This window comes from Diplodia corticola, assembly GCF_001883845.1.
Source record: "Diplodia corticola strain CBS 112549 chromosome Unknown scaffold1, whole genome shotgun sequence".
NCBI classification, from domain to species: domain Eukaryota; kingdom Fungi; phylum Ascomycota; class Dothideomycetes; order Botryosphaeriales; family Botryosphaeriaceae; genus Diplodia; species Diplodia corticola.
The window spans coordinates 380,829-400,024 of NW_017971480.1; the positions used below are offsets into that span (position 1 = coordinate 380,829).

The 19,196-nt window shown below is 56.4% G+C and overlaps 5 protein-coding genes across 5 annotated transcripts; 2 read left to right on the forward strand and 3 right to left on the reverse strand.

Moving 5' to 3' along the window:
• Positions 1-800: 800 nt before the first annotated feature.
• BKCO1_1000117 (multicopper oxidase) lies at positions 801-2,853 on the reverse strand (the record flags this gene model as incomplete). The annotated part of the gene is made up of 2 exons (XM_020269479.1): positions 801-953; positions 1,015-2,853. 2 exons carry the CDS (start codon positions 2,851-2,853, stop codon positions 801-803), a joined length of 1,992 nt encoding a protein of 663 aa, XP_020135273.1.
• Positions 2,854-4,678: 1,825 nt separating this feature from the next.
• BKCO1_1000118 (p-loop containing nucleoside triphosphate hydrolase) lies at positions 4,679-6,144 on the forward strand (the record flags this gene model as incomplete). Its single annotated transcript, XM_020269480.1, has 5 exons — positions 4,679-4,853; positions 4,907-5,015; positions 5,065-5,795; positions 5,856-6,015; positions 6,069-6,144. 5 exons carry the CDS (start codon positions 4,679-4,681, stop codon positions 6,142-6,144), a joined length of 1,251 nt encoding a protein of 416 aa, XP_020135268.1.
• A 1,734-nt stretch (positions 6,145-7,878) lies between these two features.
• On the reverse strand, positions 7,879-10,716 carry BKCO1_1000119 (spindle pole body component alp14; the record flags this gene model as incomplete). The annotated part of the gene is made up of 3 exons (XM_020269481.1): positions 7,879-7,920; positions 7,987-10,396; positions 10,451-10,716. The coding sequence occupies 3 exons, from the start codon at positions 10,714-10,716 to the stop codon at positions 7,879-7,881; spliced, it is 2,718 nt and encodes a 905-aa protein (XP_020135269.1).
• Positions 10,717-11,481: 765 nt separating this feature from the next.
• On the forward strand, positions 11,482-12,977 carry BKCO1_1000120 (nuclear distribution protein pac1; the record flags this gene model as incomplete). Its single annotated transcript, XM_020269483.1, has 3 exons — positions 11,482-11,519; positions 11,577-11,742; positions 11,799-12,977. 3 exons carry the CDS (start codon positions 11,482-11,484, stop codon positions 12,975-12,977), a joined length of 1,383 nt encoding a protein of 460 aa, XP_020135348.1.
• A 2,749-nt stretch (positions 12,978-15,726) lies between these two features.
• BKCO1_1000121 (gtpase binding protein rid1) lies at positions 15,727-18,604 on the reverse strand (the record flags this gene model as incomplete). Its single annotated transcript, XM_020269484.1, has 4 exons — positions 15,727-16,496; positions 16,546-16,739; positions 16,805-17,394; positions 17,444-18,604. The coding sequence occupies 4 exons, from the start codon at positions 18,602-18,604 to the stop codon at positions 15,727-15,729; spliced, it is 2,715 nt and encodes a 904-aa protein (XP_020135347.1).
• Positions 18,605-19,196: the final 592 nt, after the last annotated feature.

Sequence of the window (19,196 nt, forward strand, 5' to 3'; positions counted from 1 at the left end):
CCCTTCCCCCCGCGCTCGCGAACAGCCGCGGTCCGGCCACTTAGGCTCGGTGCATGATGACAGCCTTTGGGGGCCAAGCGGACTCTGAGACTCACGCTAAAAGAGTCGATGCTCTAGTTGACTTTAGTGTCTGACATCAGTACATTTGAGATACGAGGGGCGTGAAAGCCAAAACGTGTGTTTTCCTTGCTTTTTTCTCCCGCTCTGGCGACCGGCTGCATGATCGCCCCTTCAGGCGAAAGCCTGCTGCACGTGAGCGCAGCTCAGCGGGAAATCGCGATGGCCTCTCTGCTCGGCCGAGGGATGCTGGTCTTTTTGCTCTCACCCGTAGTACATGGGAGGCCCCGAGACATGATCTGCTGTCAGCTGGGAATACCCTTCCGAGCGTGCATGTCGGCAGGGTTGAGATGCATGTACTGTTCATCGGCCGCTACATACTTCGGTCCCGCAGCGAGGCACATGGCTTTGCTGCAGCTGCCAAACTTCTTTGTTACGGCTTTGATTGTTATAGTTTGGTGTATGCACAAATTAGAATGCATGTAGTTGTGACGAGATGGGCCCCAGAACAGGTGGGTATTGGCTGTGAAGACCACATCCAAAGCCATCACATTTTGCAGGGACCTCACCTGTTGCTTTGCAGTGGGTAGACAGAGACGATCTAAGTTCGGAACAATGATAATGTTGACAAGTAGGATTGCCTGAATGTACAGTACACGAACGGTCTTATGCAAATCTTTCAACCAAACTCCAAGACCCTAGATATGCATGTAAAGAAACCACAAGGGAAATTGTTTGTTCCTTCAAAGACCAGAGTCCTGCTTGGGGTATATGGAACTAGTCCAGTACTTGTCCCAGTTCGTACAGGTTTTCTGCCATGAAGCGTCGTTGAGGCCCTGAATCTGAGACTTGGCCTCGAGGAACTGAACTCCGAGACCTTCGCTGATGTGCCAGGCCTACAGGAATTGCAACATTAGTATCTGATTTCAGTCTAAAGTATCAACGTCGGCAACTTACAATGTGGCAGTGCATGAGCCAGGCTCCGGGGTTGTCGGTCGGGAACGCAAGAGCGAGCCAGCCACCAGCTGGCAGCAGCGAAACGTCACGGCGAGTGGGGTTGCTCCAGTTCAGGGTCGAGGGAGAGGTGCTGAGGTCAAAGACACCAGAGCCCTTGCCGAGCACGTAGAAATCGTGGCCGTGCAAATGGATCGGGTGCGGGATTTGCGGAGTGCCGGTAGTCTCCTGAATGATCCAGTAGGTCCAAATATTCTCGTTCGGCAGCTCGATCAAGTTGTACACATGAGGGTAACTGGTGTTCCCGTCGATGACGTACTGAAGCGTCGGCTTCTCCCAGTCAATATCAATGGCAGTCATGTTAATGCCCCAGAAGACAATGTTCTGCTGGTTGGTAGAGACGTTCGCCGTTGTCAGATCGACACTGAGGGTCGAGACTTGGCTAAGGAAGGTAGAGTTAGGGACAGTGTTTGACACGTAAGGCGTGGGAAGAGGCTCGACGCAGCCGCCGGGGACGCTTGAGGCACTATCCACAGGATCACTAGAAGAAGCTCCGGCAATGCTGAACACACCTCGGCCGTAGTGATTGTTGGCGCTGAGGCAGGCAGTGGCGACCTCGGCGCGGAACCAATAATTACCAACCGTCGAACTGGCGGTGAAGATGACATCGTAGCGCTGGCCGATCGCCATGAGAAGCCAGTTGGTGGTCCATGGCTTACTCGGGACGAAATCGGAGGTGATGACTGTGAAGTTGTGGCCGTCAAGGGAAACCCAGATGTTGTTGTCCACCGAAGTGTTGATAAGACGGAGACGGTACTTCTTGCCAGGCTGGAGGTTGTTGACTCTGCTGTACGCACCGGCGGTGCCATCTTGAGACTTCATGGTGCCGTTGACAAGGATGGTGTCCCCTGGAGGACCGGGCTTGCCTGCCTGGAGGGCAACGTTGAAGTTGTCTTCGATCTGGAAGGCGGTGCGATAGTACCAGTCGGTCACAGTATAGGTACCAAGGTCGTAATCGTAGTTGGAGGAGGCCGGGCCGTTGATGACGAGTTGGCCCACGGCACCATCACCGTACTGGGCTGAGAAGTGGCTGTGGAACCAGGTGGTGCCGAACTGGGTTGCGCGGAACAGGTACGTCTTCGAGTCTCCCGGGGCAAGCGGGCACTCGGTGATTCCATTGACACCGTCTTGAGTGGGGGTGTTGTACTGGCGAACACCGTGCCAGTGGACGCTAGTACCGTTGCTGGGCATCTTGTTGTTGATGGTGACAGAGATCATATCTCCCCAGTTCGCATACAGTGTCGGGCCAGGAATCTTGTTGTTGAACATCAGGCATGGACGACTGGGACCGCCATCAGGATTGCAGGTGCCGTTGGTGATGTCTAGGCTGTAGGAGACGGTGTTGCCAGTGGTGGGCCACTTCTGGTCAAAGTCGGTCACAATCGAATAGCCATTGGACCAGCAGCTCCTGGTCAGAGGGCCATTTGTGCAGGCAGCGTCGGCCACCTTAGTACTGGTCGACGAGGTAGAAGTCGACGAGGTGGAAGCCGACGACGTGCGAGACGACGAGATGGAAGCCGACGACGTGCGAGACGACGAGATGGAAGCCGACGACGTGCGAGACGACGAGATGGAAGTCGCCGACGTGCGAGACGACGAGGTGGAAGTCGCCGACGTGCGAGACGACGAGGTGGAAGTAGATTGGACCAGACGGGGAACCACACTCATGTGGTTCCCTGCCGGGCCCTTCTCGCCCCAGAGGATTTTGTTGTTGGGGAGATGTGCCGACGACTGGGCAACAAAGACGGCGAGCCAGGCTGCCGCAAGGCTGGTGATGCGCATGATGGCGCGGGATGAGCAGGTATGAGCAGGTATGAGCAGATTTGAGAAGACAAAGGATGGAGAAAGGATAAGAAGGGAAACGGCTGCTGGTTGATGTCGACTCTCTCAGGAGCAACGGTCGACATATATACCACGCGGACACAAGCCAATATGCAGAGCTCCATGGACCGGACGAAGTCACAGAGGCAGCGGTCGAACCAGAACGACGCCTACACGGCAAAAGCCACAGCACGCGAGGCGACACAGGTGCGGATACAAGCAGCAGAGCAGGTCTGGAGCCCCAGCCGGGGAGCGCTAAGAGGCTAAGCATTGCGGAGTGGGTGCTAGGCGAAGGATGGGTGGCCCAAAGAGGAAATCGGACGGCGGACGGGCTGGTGGCTTGGCGATCAATGGGGCAGAGGCGAGTGAGTGGCGCTGCAGCTGTCAGGCGCAGTGGCCGGTGATGGTTCACGGTGGCTAGCGTGCCGGCATTCGGTGAAGCTGACGGGTCCCCATTGTGTGGTTCTCGTGGCTCGTCCACGACCCACGATTTGGCACTGGCATGCCCATTGGGAGGCGGCGGGCGGCGGGTGGCGGTGCTCGGGGTGCAGGCGCAGAGCGGGCGTGCGGGCGGGCGTGCGGGCGGGCGTGCGGGCGTGCATGCGTGGAGATTATCGGTGAAGAACGGCGGTGGTGGACAGCAGAGGGCGGGAAGCCGCAGAGCCAGAGCGGAAGCGACCAGGGGAGCCCGAGCGAGAGCGGAGGCGGAGGCGGAGCTCAGCGCTGCCGAAGTGCCGACGCGCCGACGCGCCGACGCCACCTAACGGATTAGCCCATCCACTGTCATGAACAGCCCTCACAGCAACGCCCTCTCGCTTCCTTCGCGTTATCGCGCGACATTGCCATCATCGGCCAGACGCCCGCTAGCCGCCCGCTAGCCGCCCCGGTACCCCGGACGCCGGAATGCTCCCCAGAAACATGGCGCGCCGCCCGCCAGCTCGCCGCCAGCTCGCTGCCACCTCGACCGACCTGATGAGCCGCATCCTTACGCACCGCTGCTAAACTTAGCAGCCCCATGCAGGGTCCCGCGTCTCTGGCTCCCCGCCCACCAAGTCCGAAGCGCCATGGGCTTGCGGTTGTCGCGTGCTCGAGCCTACCATCCGGGGACTTCCCGACCATCTGCAAGACACGGCTGTGCCTGTCGCTCGCTCCAACCTAATGCCGCATTCCAGACTCCCCCATGCCGCCAACTGACGTAGCTCTGCTTCTCGTGTCAGACGCCCGCCCAGCTAGACACTTGCCGTGCCAAGTCTCCGCGCCCAGTGTAACTCCCCGTCGAGGCAGCATTGCCGTCTTGCATCTACCAGTTTCCACTTTAGGTGCGTCGTGTCGAGCATCCTTCTCCCCGCCTGGCCCTTCGATTGCCTGTGGCTTACTTCCGGCCTGCGACATTTCTACATCCAGAGATGCCGGTTGAGCCTCTTGCCGTGCTCCGGTGGTTCCCAATTCTCTCGGCCTTGCTAGTCCCACCCATATCAAATCCTTGGGACGAGCCAGCACCACGAGCCCGCATCAGCCCCGCCTCAGTCTTCCGTCCATGATGTCGTGGCCCTCATGCCACCTCCTCCACCGGTGCGCTTTAGCTCGTGGCCAGAACGCCTGAATTTACTGCCGTAACGCCCGTGATTGCTGGGCTCACGCTACCGCTGCCGCCGTCTCCAGTGTTGTGTTGTTGACTTGAGATATAAGGCACCCTTGACCCCGGCCTTCCCACACTCCTATCCCACACACTACAGCTCTTTCTTTCTTCCACCTTCATCCTTTTGATTTTCCTTCTCGATTGAAAATGTCTCGCCTTCTTTCCGTGGCCACAGCCTTTGGCTTCCTCGGCCGCAGCGCTTTGGCCGATACCCAGCTGACTGCTGGCTGCCAATCTTTTGGCATGGACTTCCAAGGAGGCGGAATATACTTTCAGAATAACGCCTCCACCGATCCCTTCACCTTTGTCCAGGAGTTCGAAGGTAACCCAATGGATGCCACTGAGTGATAGGAGAGTTACTGATATCGTCATCAGGCTGCCAAGCTGATAACTCCACCAACATCCTGGTTGATCCCAGTGGCGACCAGTACACCTGCACCAGCACGCCGATGCAGCCAGACGATACAGACGAGTTGTCAACATGGTATGGCAAACATTCCGCCGCGCATCAAAGCTCTGCTGATGCCCTCTAGCCCCATATTGAAGGACGAACTCGTGTCCGGCGCTTGGTCCCTCCTGATTCTCAGCAACAACGGAGACGATGGCGCTCCCATCGCCTTCGAGAGAGACTTTTCACTCACCGTAGGCGTCCAATCGACTGTGACGGTGACGCCAACCATCACGTCAACCACGGTCCTCGTGCCAACAACCAACGTCTCCTCGACTGTCACTAGCACTAGTACCACGACACTCCCGCGCAAGACTGTCACGGTGGCCAGCACGACCATCCAAAAGACCGTAACCATCACTCCTTCGCCAGTTGTGGCCACCAAGACCAACATCCTCAACACGATAACCGTCTCCAAGTTCGTCCCCTCGGTCACCAAGGTTGTGAAGACCGTGACTGCATCCTGCCGCCTGCCGTCCCGCCAGCCAACTCCCGATCCGTTCGTCAAGATCATGCCCAAGATGGCTGCTGCCCAGTCCATCGTCAAGTCCGCTGCCTCTGCTGCAAAGAGTCCTCTCCCCAGTGCCAAGACCCCCTCTGGATCAAAGTTCCGTTACGCGCGTGACCCGCTCTTCGATCTCAACCACAACCGCGAGCAGTGGCTTCAGGCACGTTCGGAGCGCCTGCGTGGCATTTCTGGCCTTGGCAGGCGAGCTCCGGATGCCCAGCCCTTGACCGTCACCGACCAGAACACTTCCGACTTCATCACCGTCACTTCCACCTCCACGACCTCTGCTGTAACCAGCACCCTCCTGGGTAAGTTGTCAAATTGTGTTGTTGAGAAAACGGAAATGGTACTGACTGAACTCGCAACAGCCACTGCTACCATCACCAGTACCGTCACCCCGGCTCCCGCCACCGTCGTGAATGGCAAGACCTACCTGCCACCGTCGACCGTCACCCTGGCTACGCCTACCAGCACCCGCACTTATTACACCGTTGCCCGTGCCACCTCCACGAAGACTCAGGTCATTCCGTACGTGATCTCTTATATTTGATGTTTGTATTTCTTCGCTGACCATCCTGCAGCGTCACTATCACCACGACCGTCTACCCTGCCGCTTCCTCGTCCGCTTGCCGCGCGCATGGAGGTGTTTATGTCTAGTCCCGATGGCATTCATATGCAGCTTTCTACAGTGTCGATTAGTTTTTTTCCGCCTCGAAAGACTTACTCTTCAAAGTGGGCATTCATGCCCCCCAACCTTTTTCTTTTCACTGTTATTTTTTTCTTCGGATCTTTCCTCCGCATGGCGTCCGGTGGTATATCTGTCTTCGTATCCTTGGAGACAAACTGGATTCCGCGAGGTACTGTGTATATATTACTGTAGATCCCTAAGTGAACTTTCCTTACTCAAAGATGAGGTGCATTATTATTTGAAGTAAAATGAGAAGAATATTCACGCTGCATCGTTTCCACACCATTCAACTTCGGAGTATAATGTTGTCAGACGATAATGATCACATGTGATGAATAATGATGAAGCATATGCTTGTTGTTTGATGGTAGACGTCATCATCAGCCCAAAAGGGTGTTCAACACCATGATATCATGACGTTCAGCTCCCTTGATGCCCCTTTGCCAAGATCGCTACCCCTCATTCATTTGTGTATATAAACACCAGATAGCAGCAGATTCAATAAAGCGTCCAGAACCGATTGTATACTCAGTGACCGTCTGCGGTCACCGTCCAACAAATGTGAACGCATCAATTCCTCGACAGTCTTGTCCCCGAAACATTGCAAGTCTTTTCTTGATTCTTCGATGGAGTCATTGCTCATGGTTCTTCTCAAGTTCTCTCTTCTTGGAAGACCATGGAGGCTTCATCCGCAGTGCGCCCTTGGTCGCCAGCGGGATTATCGCAAATAAAGTCTTCACTAACGCCGCGGCACTTGGTGGTCGGAGAAACCACTCGGGTCCAAATCAGTAGCACAGTCAACGTTACGTTTCCGTGCCGTACCTACCGAGTACCAGGGACAAGGATTTGTAAACGAGAGGACGTTTTCCAAATGATGGGAAGCCTGGTGCCCTAGATTGCTTCGCCGCAACGACTAATAACGGGGAGGCGATCAACAAGGCTGTGTTACCCCGTCCCAGAGATTGGGTAACAACGGACCCGGTCGCTGGGGGGGGCTCGAGTTGCTAGCTTACCCCTCGTTAGAGGCGGTCGGAGTGAGCACGTGTGTTCTAGAAGGACAATGCCCGTGGTCTAGATGGTGGGTTCCGAAAACGTGCTAGTGCGGGCAGTGTAAGTGTGGTTGCACAGCCATCGGTGACGATTACACAGGATGGGATGACAGATGCATAAATCACCAAATGCAGCGATGGTATGGAGCATTGATGCACACATCATATGCATATCTCGGACAGTCAGCTGCGAATACCTCCTGTATCTTAGACTGGTAAAGCAATCGAGACGCGTTCATCCAAGCAATCCCAATGTCAGATCCAGACAAACAAGACCACGCAATCCTTGAAGCACGGTCGCGTAGAGTTCATTATTGTACAAGCAACGGCAGAGGGAAACACTACGTTCTTTCCCAGCTTGCCCTTTGACCCCTTATCCACCTCACAATTTCCGGAACGCCTGGTATCTCATGCACCCATATCATCCCCTGATGGTTTAATGTTGCTCTATGAGCTCATGAAAACAAGAAAAGTACACGTAAAGAATCGAAAAGAAGAACGAAGAGCCAAAGAACCCATCGGGGAAAACATGCGTCATTATTCAGGTCATCCTGAGAGTCCAATACTTGTGAACGCCATCCCTAGACGTGCATCGCTGCTAAAAATGACTGCGTGACTTGCAGCTCGAGCTGAACAGACAATTCAGCGGCTGACTTAGTGCTGTTGCGACTGCTGCCTCGCAAGCCCTTGCTTAGCCTACAGTTAAATCAAGTCAGTCAAGCATTCGTATCAAGCCAACGCTGTCAATGGGTGCGTGCGTACCTTCATGAGTTCAATCCGAGCCTTCAGATTTTGTGTAACTTCGGCGGCTCTCTTCCAACTCTCCGCGCCGTTGCTGGTGCTCGCACTCGTTGTCCCGCTTAACCTACTACCGCCCAAACTGCCATATTCACGATCCTCATGACCACCTGGCCCGCCGAGCGCTGGGCTGGCACGACCACCATAGCCAGAGCCGGAGTGACTGGACATGCCGCTGCCGGATCCGCCGCGTCGCAGCGGCGAAAGCTTGCTGCTGCGGGAACCGGAACGCGACAAACCGTCGCCGAAATTCTCCTTTCCATCTCCACCGGGAGACTGTGGAGTGAAGTTACGGCGGCCAAAGCTGCTGGAGTGTCCATGGCCGTTGTGGCTATACGCCCCGTTCATGCCCACGTCGTAGCCGCCATGATGCTGCTGCTCGTGGCTAATCTCGAATGGCGGTGGCGACGCGGCCCGCACTTGGCGAGACAATTCACGCTTCAGCCGTTCAACCTCGCGCTGTTGTGCCTGGACGGTTTGCTCTGCGGCCTCTGCATCGGAGCGGGCGCGCACTAGCTGCGTTTCCTTGGCTTTGATGGACAGAACATCCCGGGTGTGATCCTCGATGAGTTGTGCATTTTGGTTCTGCAGTTCGTGAATCTGCGAAGTCATCCGGGATTTTTCCGCCTTCGCGTCTTCGTTCTGCTTTCGTAGCATCTCCACCTCCGCACGAAGTTCATCCAATTCAGCCTTCTCAACCGCACTTAGGCCAGGTGCGGGTGCCGGAGGCTCGACAGCAGGCGCAGCGGCGGGCTTCCCGAGAGGCCTTCCTGCAAGGCCACGTCCCAAGCCGGCCCGGGGGGCGGGCTTCGCCGCTGGAGGTTCCGGTTCCGAGTCGGAAACTAGCTCCTCAACAGGGGCAGGTGCTTTCTTGGGCGATGGAGCAGCCAGGCCTGGCTTCTTCAGTCCCAAGCGCGAACCAGGAGCAGCGAGACCGGACTTCGGACCACCCAACTTCGAAGCGCCAGGCCGACTGGTGGGTTTTGGAGCCAAAGGTTCTTCAGCTGGAGGCGATTTGGCGCGGGCAGGAGGGGCAGCTTTCTTTGCACCCGGAGCGGCCTTCTTCCCCACCGGCTTCTTGCCAGCCGGTGCGGCGGCTGGCTTAGGGGGCGGGGCAGCCTTTGGCTTGTACTTGGCCTTTACCTCGGCGGAGTCATGGAACTCCTTGATTTTGTTCTTCCGAATTTCGTCCAAACCTTCTAGATGCGGGTTCATGATACGGTCGCCCATGATCTTCCATAGTGTTCCGAGAACCTCAGCGCCTGCATCACGCTGCGTAGCTTGGGATTCGGTGAGGAGCTTCGTCGCACCCTCAGCAATGGCCTTGGTCTCTGGCGGCTGAGGGGCATCCCTGGTCGACTTCAGAACACGAATGAGGAGCTGGGTTGTACCAAGCTTGACTTGAGGGTTCTTGTGTTTGAGCGCCTCCATGATCTCATCCAGACAATCGCCCAAGCTAGTTGAAGCGACGCACGCCTCAAGCGCGGCGCCCAGCGCATCTGCGACGGCCTGCTTCTTCTCCTTCAACCGTTCGAGCATGGGGCTAAAGACGGTCTGCCTATACTTTCCAAAGCTCTTTTTCAATCCCTTGGCGAAAAGCTCCACGCAGTTTGCGGCAACGGTAGCGACGGTGACGTTGGCATCCTTCATGGACTTGGCGAGTCCAGACATTATCTCATGAAAGGGACCTTCCTCCATTGCAGGAACGTTGATGGCAGTGTGGAGGTCATCCAGGGCCTCCTTCCGGTCTTTCCACTTGGATGAGCTGAGGCGCTCCGAAAAGTCCTTGGGGACCTTTGCCATAACATCAACAGCTATAAATTCGGGCTCCAAGTCGATTTCAGCTTCCTCCTCGGCTTCGGCGTCTTCTACTTCATCACCTCCGCCAGCTGCAGCGGCAGCCTCTTGTGCCTCTTGTTGCGAGCGGAGAAGCCTCTCCTGTTTGGGCGGCGGTTCCTCCTTGACCTTCTCGAAGAGTTTGTCCAAATCCGTCTGCTGGACGGGCTTGAGATCGCCCCAGAAGAGGGGTTTCATGGCCTCCTTTAGCCATCTGTAGAACTCGACAGTCAGGTTCTGTGCCTCGGCACGGACGTTCTTGTCGGCGTGGCCGAAAACCTTTGGAAGAGCCTTCAGGATGGGCTTGGGCTCGACGGTCTTGCAGCCGTATGCATGGACGATGGCGGTCAGGGCCTTCAGACAGGCGGTAATGACCTTGGGTTGTTTGTGTGACAGGATCGGTAGTAATTCTTCAATGACGGGGTCGGCCTTGTCCATTTCGATGTACAGCATCAGCGCCTCCTGTGCTTTCGCTTGAGCAGCGGGGCGACCGGTCAAGCCCTTCTCCACGATCGGCGCGATGGTCAGATTCCGTGTTCTGTGCAGCGCTGTCAGCGTCGGTCATGAAAGAAAGACCGTTACGGAGCAGTACCTTGTAGTGCCCTGGAGACCGGCAATCTGGAGGTATGAGCATAGTGCGCTGAGGGCCTCTGCTTGCGCAGCAACGTTGGAGTCTGCCACCGCCCCTTTCCACAGGCCTGAGTCGAGTGTGAACTGGCGCACGACAGGGTCGGACTCGCCCTGAGCTTTATCAAACTCCTTGGTTGCTGCCTCATAGCCCTCCTTTCTCACTTTCCAGTTCTTGTGCTGAAAGCGATCGGGGAGCGGCAGGGAGCTGAAGTCCTCTTCGTCACCCATGGTGAACAAGCTTGAGCCGGCGGGCTACTGCTGCAGTCTGGGAGCGACGACGGTCAGCAAAACGGCCAGGCAAAAGCCGAGACGGGTCACAGTGGCCGGCCCAGGCGCGATTGAGCGACGGCGACGGCGAATCCCTTCGGCGGGGTCCTTTTTTCGCGCCCGGACGTACCAGTGGTGCTGAGCGCGGGGATGCGTGGCGGGGAAAACGTGCAGCGGACAGGCAGAGGTGCAGCGGCAGCGGGCGAAACGGCACGGGCGCTGGTCGGGGTGTTGGGCGGGATGGGTGGTGGTGTTGGGTTGCGATGATGAAATGGTCGCGGGTGTTTTGAAGACAACAAGCGGCCCGTTTCGGGTGCGGGCGTTGGCGTTGCTGGGCGGACACGGCGCCCGCCTAGGGCCTTGGGCTTGGGCTTCCACCACCCAGCAGCAATTGACCCTGGGCCCGCCCTCCGCTCCGTCTGCACGAGCTCGAGAGTCGGTCCCGCGGCCGTCTTGCCCGCTTGCAGCCCGCTTGCAGCCTCGCCGCGCCGCGCCACGCACACCGCCGCCGCCGCCGCCGCCCAGAGTGCGCGCTTCCTCCGCACTCGTCCCGCAGCAAAACATCCCCGTCGCTCGGCCGCACAGCCCTACCCGCACCGTCACCGTCCCAAACACCCCACGACACGTCCACCCCCAAACACTCCTGCGCCCGCGCACGCTGCCTGACCCCGAATCCGCCTCCCAGGGCGCACCGAGTGCCGCAGACCGGATGCGCCCATCGCCGCCATGAGTACGCTTTTGACCCAACGCCAGGCCGATGAGCTGTTCGTCCCCACCGCCTGTTACACACAAATGCACCATGTTCTGATATCTTGGCCCAGGCACAAGGCAATCATAGCATACCTCGCCGCCTCCGGCCACCCCAACAGCGCCCAGGCCCTGACCGACGAGCTGGGCATCGGCGAGTCCTTTGAGGATGCCACCCGCAAGAAATATGAGGGGTTGCTGGAGAAGAAGTGGACCAGTGTGGTCCGCCTGCAGAAAAAGGTCCAAACCTCATGCCTCCCGCTGCGACCTGTCCGTACTGAACCCATGCCGCATAGATCATGGACCTAGAGTCGCGGAATGCCAGCCTGCAGTCTGAACTCGACAATGCCACTCCCACCTCCCTCATGCGCAAGAACACCGACCCTGCGAGCTGGCTCCCCCGGTCTCCCGCACGCCACACCCTGCAGTCTCACCGCTCCCCCATCACCTGCGTTGCCTTCCACCCAGTCTTCACCTCGCTGGCCTCGGGCTCCGAGGACACCACAATCAAGATCTGGGACTGGGAGCTCGGAGAGCTGGAGCGGACCGTCAAGGGCCACACCAAGGGTGTTTTGGACGTCGATTTCGGAGGCCCACGCGGCGGCACTCTGCTCGCCTCATGTTCCTCCGACTTGACCATAAAGCTCTGGGATCCCAGCGATGAGTACAAGAACATCAGAACCCTCCCTGGACACGACCACTCGGTGTCCTCGGTCCGTTTTATTCCAAGCGGAGCAGCAGGCTCTCCGTCCTCGGGCAATTTGCTGGTCTCGGCCTCGCGGGACAAGACCCTCCGGATTTGGGATGTTACAACCGGATTCTGCGTCAAAACGATTAGAGGGCACGCCGATTGGGTGCGAGACGTGGCCCCGAGCTTTGACGGGCGTTGGCTCCTTTCCGCCAGCAATGACCAAACGGCTCGTCTCTGGGATTCCAGCAATGGCGAGCCGAAATGCACCTTCGTTGGTCATGACCACGTCGTGGAGTGCGTGGCACAGGCGCCGCCTGCTGCCTACGGTCATCTCGCCGTCCTTGCCGGCCTCAAGAAGCCGCCAGCAGCAAGCAGCTCTGCCGAGTTCCTGGCGACCGGCTCTCGTGACAAGACCATTAAGCTCTGGGATGGCCGTGGTACACTGATCAAGACGCTCAGCGGCCACGATAACTGGGTCCGCGCCCTGGTGTTCCACCCGGGCGGCAAATACCTCCTTAGCTGTGGCGACGACAAGACAATCCGATGCTGGGACCTTGCACAAGAAGGGAAATGCGTCAAGACGATTGAGGATGCGCATGGCCACTTCGTCAGTTGCTTGCGCTGGGCGCCAAGCGTCCAAAAGGAGCCGCAGACCAACGGTGAGACGAACGGCACGCCAGCGCCGCCGAATGGGGCCAAGAAGGAGGATCCGAACGCAAAGAACATCAGATGTGTTATTGCAACGGGCAGCGTTGATCTGAACGTCAGGGTCTTCGCGTCCTAGTGGATCTCGACAATCACAGATCCACATCCGAACATATGCCGTGCCACGGACCACGAGAAGGGAGAATATGTATGTGTGGGGAGGACAAGGCAACCGGATCACGAGTCTGACGAACTTTTAGAGAGAGACAGGGCGAACAAGAGCACAACGCGGAAGGCGAGTGAGATTCACGCTGCAACTCAACAGGTGCTGCTGCCGGTCTGGCAACCCACCTGGCAGTGCTATTTTTGCATACCCTCGGCGTTGGGTTCGGCGCAAGAAGGGAACTTGCTTCAACCGGGAGGACACTGGAGGGGCAGATGTCTTTTTTTGCCGTCTGTCTTGTTTGCACCTTTTTTTTTAGTCTTTTCTTTTGACTTACGAAGACGTTTTAGTATGGGTGGAGGAGACGGTAGTTCTTGATGATGATGATTTCTGGAGTCACGTAATGCGTATGCAGCATTTCTCATTCGTGTTCTTTCGAAGTTCCAGCGTGGCATGCGTCTCTCGTTATGCGGTGCCGCCATCTTCAACTTTGTGTGTAATATATGTGTCATCCTTCAAAAGCGTCACAGTCTTGTCAATCCAATAGTCAGTGGCACTGGTCCCTCTCAAGCTGAACTCATCAAAGAGCTTACATCTACAGTCATATGCGTGCTTCAGCTGCAATTGTACCGAGGAAGGTGAAGTCAGAATGATTACCATGTATTCTGGGTCTTTTGGGACTTGGTGTCATACTGTCCAATCTGACTCCAACCGCATGGTCAGGCCAAAAGACTCTGCTGTTTCTCCCAGGTACACGCACTCCTTTACATGGATTCCCTCAATCTGAGGCGGATGAATGGTATCATCACTGCAACGGCTATGGTTTGAGCCTGGGCGCATTTTTACCACTGACTGCAAATGAATTCCGAAGGAGTGTATCATACACGTGTACTCCAATGCATAAACCTATTAGCCCTTGATGACATTGTTTAATAACGCATCAGCGGGTAGTCTCTACTTACTTATACAATCAGCTACTTTTCATTAGCGAGAACCCTACAATACTGTATTGTGTTCCCAGAGAGAAGAGACTGGCGCTACTCTTCAGGATGCAAATGTGTCTACTCGCAGCCCTGAAGATCACAGATGTGCACCTGTACAAAGGATCTCACGGCTTCCAAGTGTATATATGTAGATTTTCAGAAGACTCTAGATGTGCTCTGACCTGACCAGAATAGATAACTACATGCTCTCGATGCTAGGTGCCCATTTGTCTTACGTAAAAGCGGGTGTCCGCATCCAGACGCCTTCGCGAGCACCTTCGGAGGCATGTCGAACCTTAACAACTTTGACGCTTTCCTTGCAAGGGAACACATTGCGATCTAGGAAAATACTCGCGCTATACCGTTCTCCTCTAAAGTCACTGTCTGTATGCTTTACTAAATGTGCTTCTCTACAGTCACCCAGAAACGCTCTTCAAAACTCCAGACTGACTCCGAGGGTACCGCATCGAGAATACAACGACAGAGTTGCCCTAAGCCACTGCATCATCACTTTACAGTACCACGCCCCCCCTCGGGAAACACCCATTTCATCCATATCGAAATGCTCAACGAGGTGTAGGTTACTTCGAAAAAGGATGTTTCGGGGCGTTCAAAAAGCGAAAAGATTGACAAGATTCCTCATCTACCGCTGCTTGAAGGTCTTCACTGTAGTGCACATACGGAGAGATCTGCCGAGGACTCGGAAGAGTTGGACAGGGTTCATGATGAGCACAGACTTGCTCGGTATGTAGATGTGGAACACCGATCTCAGCAGCACGGGCATCCTGCCAAAGATGTTGAGTGTCCCTGGTGTGACGAGTCAGGTGAAACCAACTTATCCACAATAGGCAGGGTCTGCATATCTAGGCAGTATAGTGATCTAAACGTGTCCAGAGACCTGCGCTGATCGTATTCAGCAAAGGAAAAAAAAAAATCAGAACGTTGAAAATGCCGGCGGTGGACGAGCAAGGAGTGACGGTCAGATCATGACCGTTTCAGAACAAAGGTTGGAGACGATTGCAGACACCAATCTTTCACATTGTACATACGTCGTCATTCAAAGAAATATTGAGAGAACCCAACCATGCCGTGCATGAGTATATACGCTATCCCTATTACTCCGATCCCTCAGAGAGCCACCTCTCATGAACCAACCAGAAGTTTATCTTAGTGATGAATCCAGCTCCGTAAAAAAGAAAGCAGCCCGATCCCAAATCCCTCCAGTCAATCGATAATATAAACTTATAGAAGTACAGAAAGCCTACCCACTCGCACGAATAGTTGTTGTGGTGATGATGTTTGTGTGTTCCCAAGCCTCGTCTCCGACGGTGCTCCCTCATGTGGTACGGCAACAACACCTACAACCAGCGGTAATGATCTTCTGAACTCAACGCAGTCGTGCCATCTTTGGTCGTGAATCATCGCGTGCTGTTGTTGTCGTAACATTCGTGAGCTTCGTGGATGTTGCTTGGCTGCTGAACGAAGAAAGCAGGTAACAAAAAATGGGAAGACCTGGGAAAGAAGCAGACCTAAAAAGGGCCCAGAGAAACAAGAAATTAGAGTCCCAACCGATTGACTCCCACCTACCAACATGCGCCAGAGAAAGGTACTTCGGACTAAACGAATAAGCAAGTGACCAAACCGTCTCTGGTTTTCTTAACGATCCAACATCGCCGGTCATGCAGCAACGAACAACGGGTTTGCCTGGTCAAGTTCGGTCAGAGCAGACCTCCGTGGCCGCATCAAAGCCAGAAGTCTCCGGCATTTTCTTTTCTTTCGTGGCTCAACCCCTTCTCCAATTCACTGCCAAAATCAAGACCAGGTATTTCAACCTTGGGAGTCTCAATCTTGGGCGGTGCTTCCACCTTCTTTCTTGGGCCTGCCTTCTTCGGGGACATGATTTTGTCTTCCCGCAGGCCCATGCGCACGTCTTTAACCTCCCAACCGTCGGCTACAGCGGCCTTGACCCAGGTCTTGAGGCCATCATGCACCGCGCCGTAAAACTTCTCTTTGCAAGTGCGCAGTTGGCCGCCCATAACTTTCTCGAAGCCGGAAGCACGGAGATCGTAGCGCAGATCATTGCGCTCTTCCACGGTCGGAAGCGACGCAAGAATGCCATTCATCAGGTCGAGGTGGGTGGAGATGTAGTTGGTTGCATCCCACTCCACGCCTCCGACGTAGGGAGCGGCAGGGACCGGCGGGCGCGGCTGGGGAAAGTGATGTTGGGCAAACTTCTGACCGTCCATAGCCGGCTTGTTTCCATCGTTTTCCAAGCTGTCTGATCCGAAAGGGATCACATTCAGGTGATGGAGGAAGATCCAGAATACCTCTTTGGTTACGTTCACAATTTCCTGGCACCAAATCCGATAGGGCCTTGGCTGATGCATCTCCAGAATGAATGGAACTGGACGGGCTTCTTCAGGCTTTTGAGGTCCCTGAAGGTATTTCAGAATGGTACGCGCGCGTCCGGGGAGCTCTTCTGGTGTCTCAAGAGCGGAGCATAAATGGGCGACTTCATTCGTTAGTATGCGTCTTCTCGGGAACATGAGAATATAACTTACACAAAAGGCTCATGATGAGACCGCGAGTAGTAAACTCGCTAGGTCCTTTGTGTTCCTCATCGAAGAGCATGGCCAAAAGCGCAGGAAACAGGGTGGATTCGATTTCGCATAGCTTTTGACATGCAATCTTGGTCGTACAGAGTCCCTTGAGGCAGAGTAGAGACTCATGCAGAAGAGTGTCCTCATGCTCCTCCCTGATAGAAATAATTAGCAAACAACGCGATTGCTTTCTGCATATCGATGTTTATGAACAACTCACCGCCATTCGATCTGCATGATGCGTTCGAGCAAGCCAACAATCTCCATCATGCCGCCCTGGCAGATGAAAGCGTCGACCCAAGCAACCGTCTCATTCCTTAGAAGCAGCCTGAGCTTGTGTAACTTGCCCACCTCGACCAGTTCAGGCTTCTGAACTTTCCTGAGGTACGCGACGAACTCTTCTGGCGTAGCAGCCTTGGGGGCGCGGCTGAAAAAAGAGGATCCTGTGGCAGAGGAGAGCGACTTTGACGAAGGGGACTTCTGCGCGTCGTAGCTCTTGGAGGACCTGTCGGGCGGTGGCACTTCAGACTTTTGCTTCTCACCCTTATCGCCTCTACTGAACGTAAAGGTCTTACTACGCGGTCTGGGGCTCTTTGCCGGATCGTCGGAGTCGGGAAGGATGCGGTCGCTGCTTTGATCGGATGTGGTTCTGCGGCCGACTGTAGGCTTTCCCCAAATCGATGTTCTCTGGACCGGCTCGACTGCTGACTTTGGTTCCTCGATCTTGTTTTTGCTGATGAAATCAGCCTTGACACGGGTGTTCAAGCTGCGCATCTTGGAGCGCAAGTTCTCGGGAATATTCCTAGAATCCTGATGGGTCGTTAGCCGCGATCGGAATCAAGCTGGCGGCCTTTCTTACCAGCACAGCCTCAAACTCGGCGTCGATTTGCTCCTGATCAAGAGGCGTCTCCGGCTCCGGCTGGGTCGAACGACCGTTGATGGCTGCAACAGCCGCCATGACCTTGGAGCCCCGTTTCGACGCCAGCGCTGACTCGACCTGCCTCTTCTCGTCCTCCCCTTTATGTTTCTGAGAATTGGTACGGCGCAGTGTGGACTCCTCGGCGGAGGGCCGTCTTGACTCCCCCCTCGCCTTCCAGTTGTCTACAAATGTCTGTGCTTTGCCCCCAAGCGTCTGTTTTTTCTCTTCGCTCTTCCTCGATAGCGTCTCGACGAAGGAGTGGGCCGAGGCGCTCTTGGGTAGGTACCACGAATTGGGGCGGGACTTGGAACGCGTCGAGCCGCCCGAGGGGTGGCGTTGCTGCAGGGTGGGCTTGTCGACGTCGTAGAAGTTGCGCTGTTTGGTGGGGGTGTAGTCGGCAGGGGTGTACAGGGCGATTTCATGCTCAATGTCGCGCTGGACAGCAAGCGGAATGGTAGTGGTGGTGGTGATCTCGTGATAGTCTTCGGACGGCCTCTGCGAGGAAAACTCAGCCCAGATGGGGGTGTGACTCGGCTCCGTCGCAGAGTGCGGCGGTGTGGTGTTCTCCTTGTCTCTGCTAGCGTTGGCGTTGCCCTTTTTCTGGGACTTGGCCTTGGAGAAGACGGCGGAAAGGCTGGTCGAGGACTTTGGCTTTTTCATCTTGTCCTCGCTGCGCGGTCGCAAATAATCCTTTTGCTCATCTTTGGCGCCGTCCTTGGACTTTTCCCTCTCCTTGGCGAGCGAGCGGAGGGAGACGGTGCTGAGGGTCTTTTTGTGCAGGCCGCGCATCCTGCCGTCGCGACCGTCCTTGGATTTCCGGGGCGACGCGGGACCACCGGGCTGGTTGTGGATTTCGCCGAGCACGCGCTGCGCGTGCGGGTGGTCGGGCGGCAACACGGGCATCGAAGCCATTGCAGCCTGAGAGCTCCTGGGCCGGCGGGCGTCCTTGGGGTCGGGAACCGCGAGAGCGGTGCCGTCGGAGGGCGAGCGCTTGTGATTGAGGCCGGTGAGAATGGACTTGATGGTGGTCGCAGATCGGTTGCGCCTGTGACTTGGGCGGTCTGGCGCGGTGGCCAGCCTTTGGCTGCCGATGGCACTCATGGTGCTGCGCGCGGGAAGGGTGAGCTGGTGAATGGCACGGGCGCGCGCGGTGGGGACGCGAAGAGGGTACGTACGCAGAGACGGTGTGCACCGGAGAAGGGCGCCTGCGGGCGGCAACGGAACCAGAGACGGGTGGCAGCTGAAGGGGGAAATCGGACGGCGAGGGAGTCTTTAGTCTCTGACGCACATGTCCTCGCTGGCGAGAGCAGACAAGAGGCCGCTCCGCAATGCTCGTGCGGGCTGGGGCGTCCAAGCGCGGTTGTTTACGCGGTTGTCATGGGCGATGGATCGGCACCCCGGCCAGGCGATCGCCCTCACCGCTGACGTCGCTAAGCCTGCTGCGTGCCGCCCTGGCCAACCGACAGCACACCCGCCGGGCCGCCCCTACGCAGTAAATCGCCGTCTCCCACTCCCTCGCTCTCTGCTGACGCCGCTTTGACACACCAGCGCATGCGCCCGCGCTATCGCCGTCGCACACCGACGCCTCCGACTGTGGCGCCCACTCCAGCGCCGCCCGTCCACCCATCGCACGGCCTGCACTGCCCAGCCGAAACAGCCCATCATCATGCGACAGCCGGCAAGATCAAGTGTT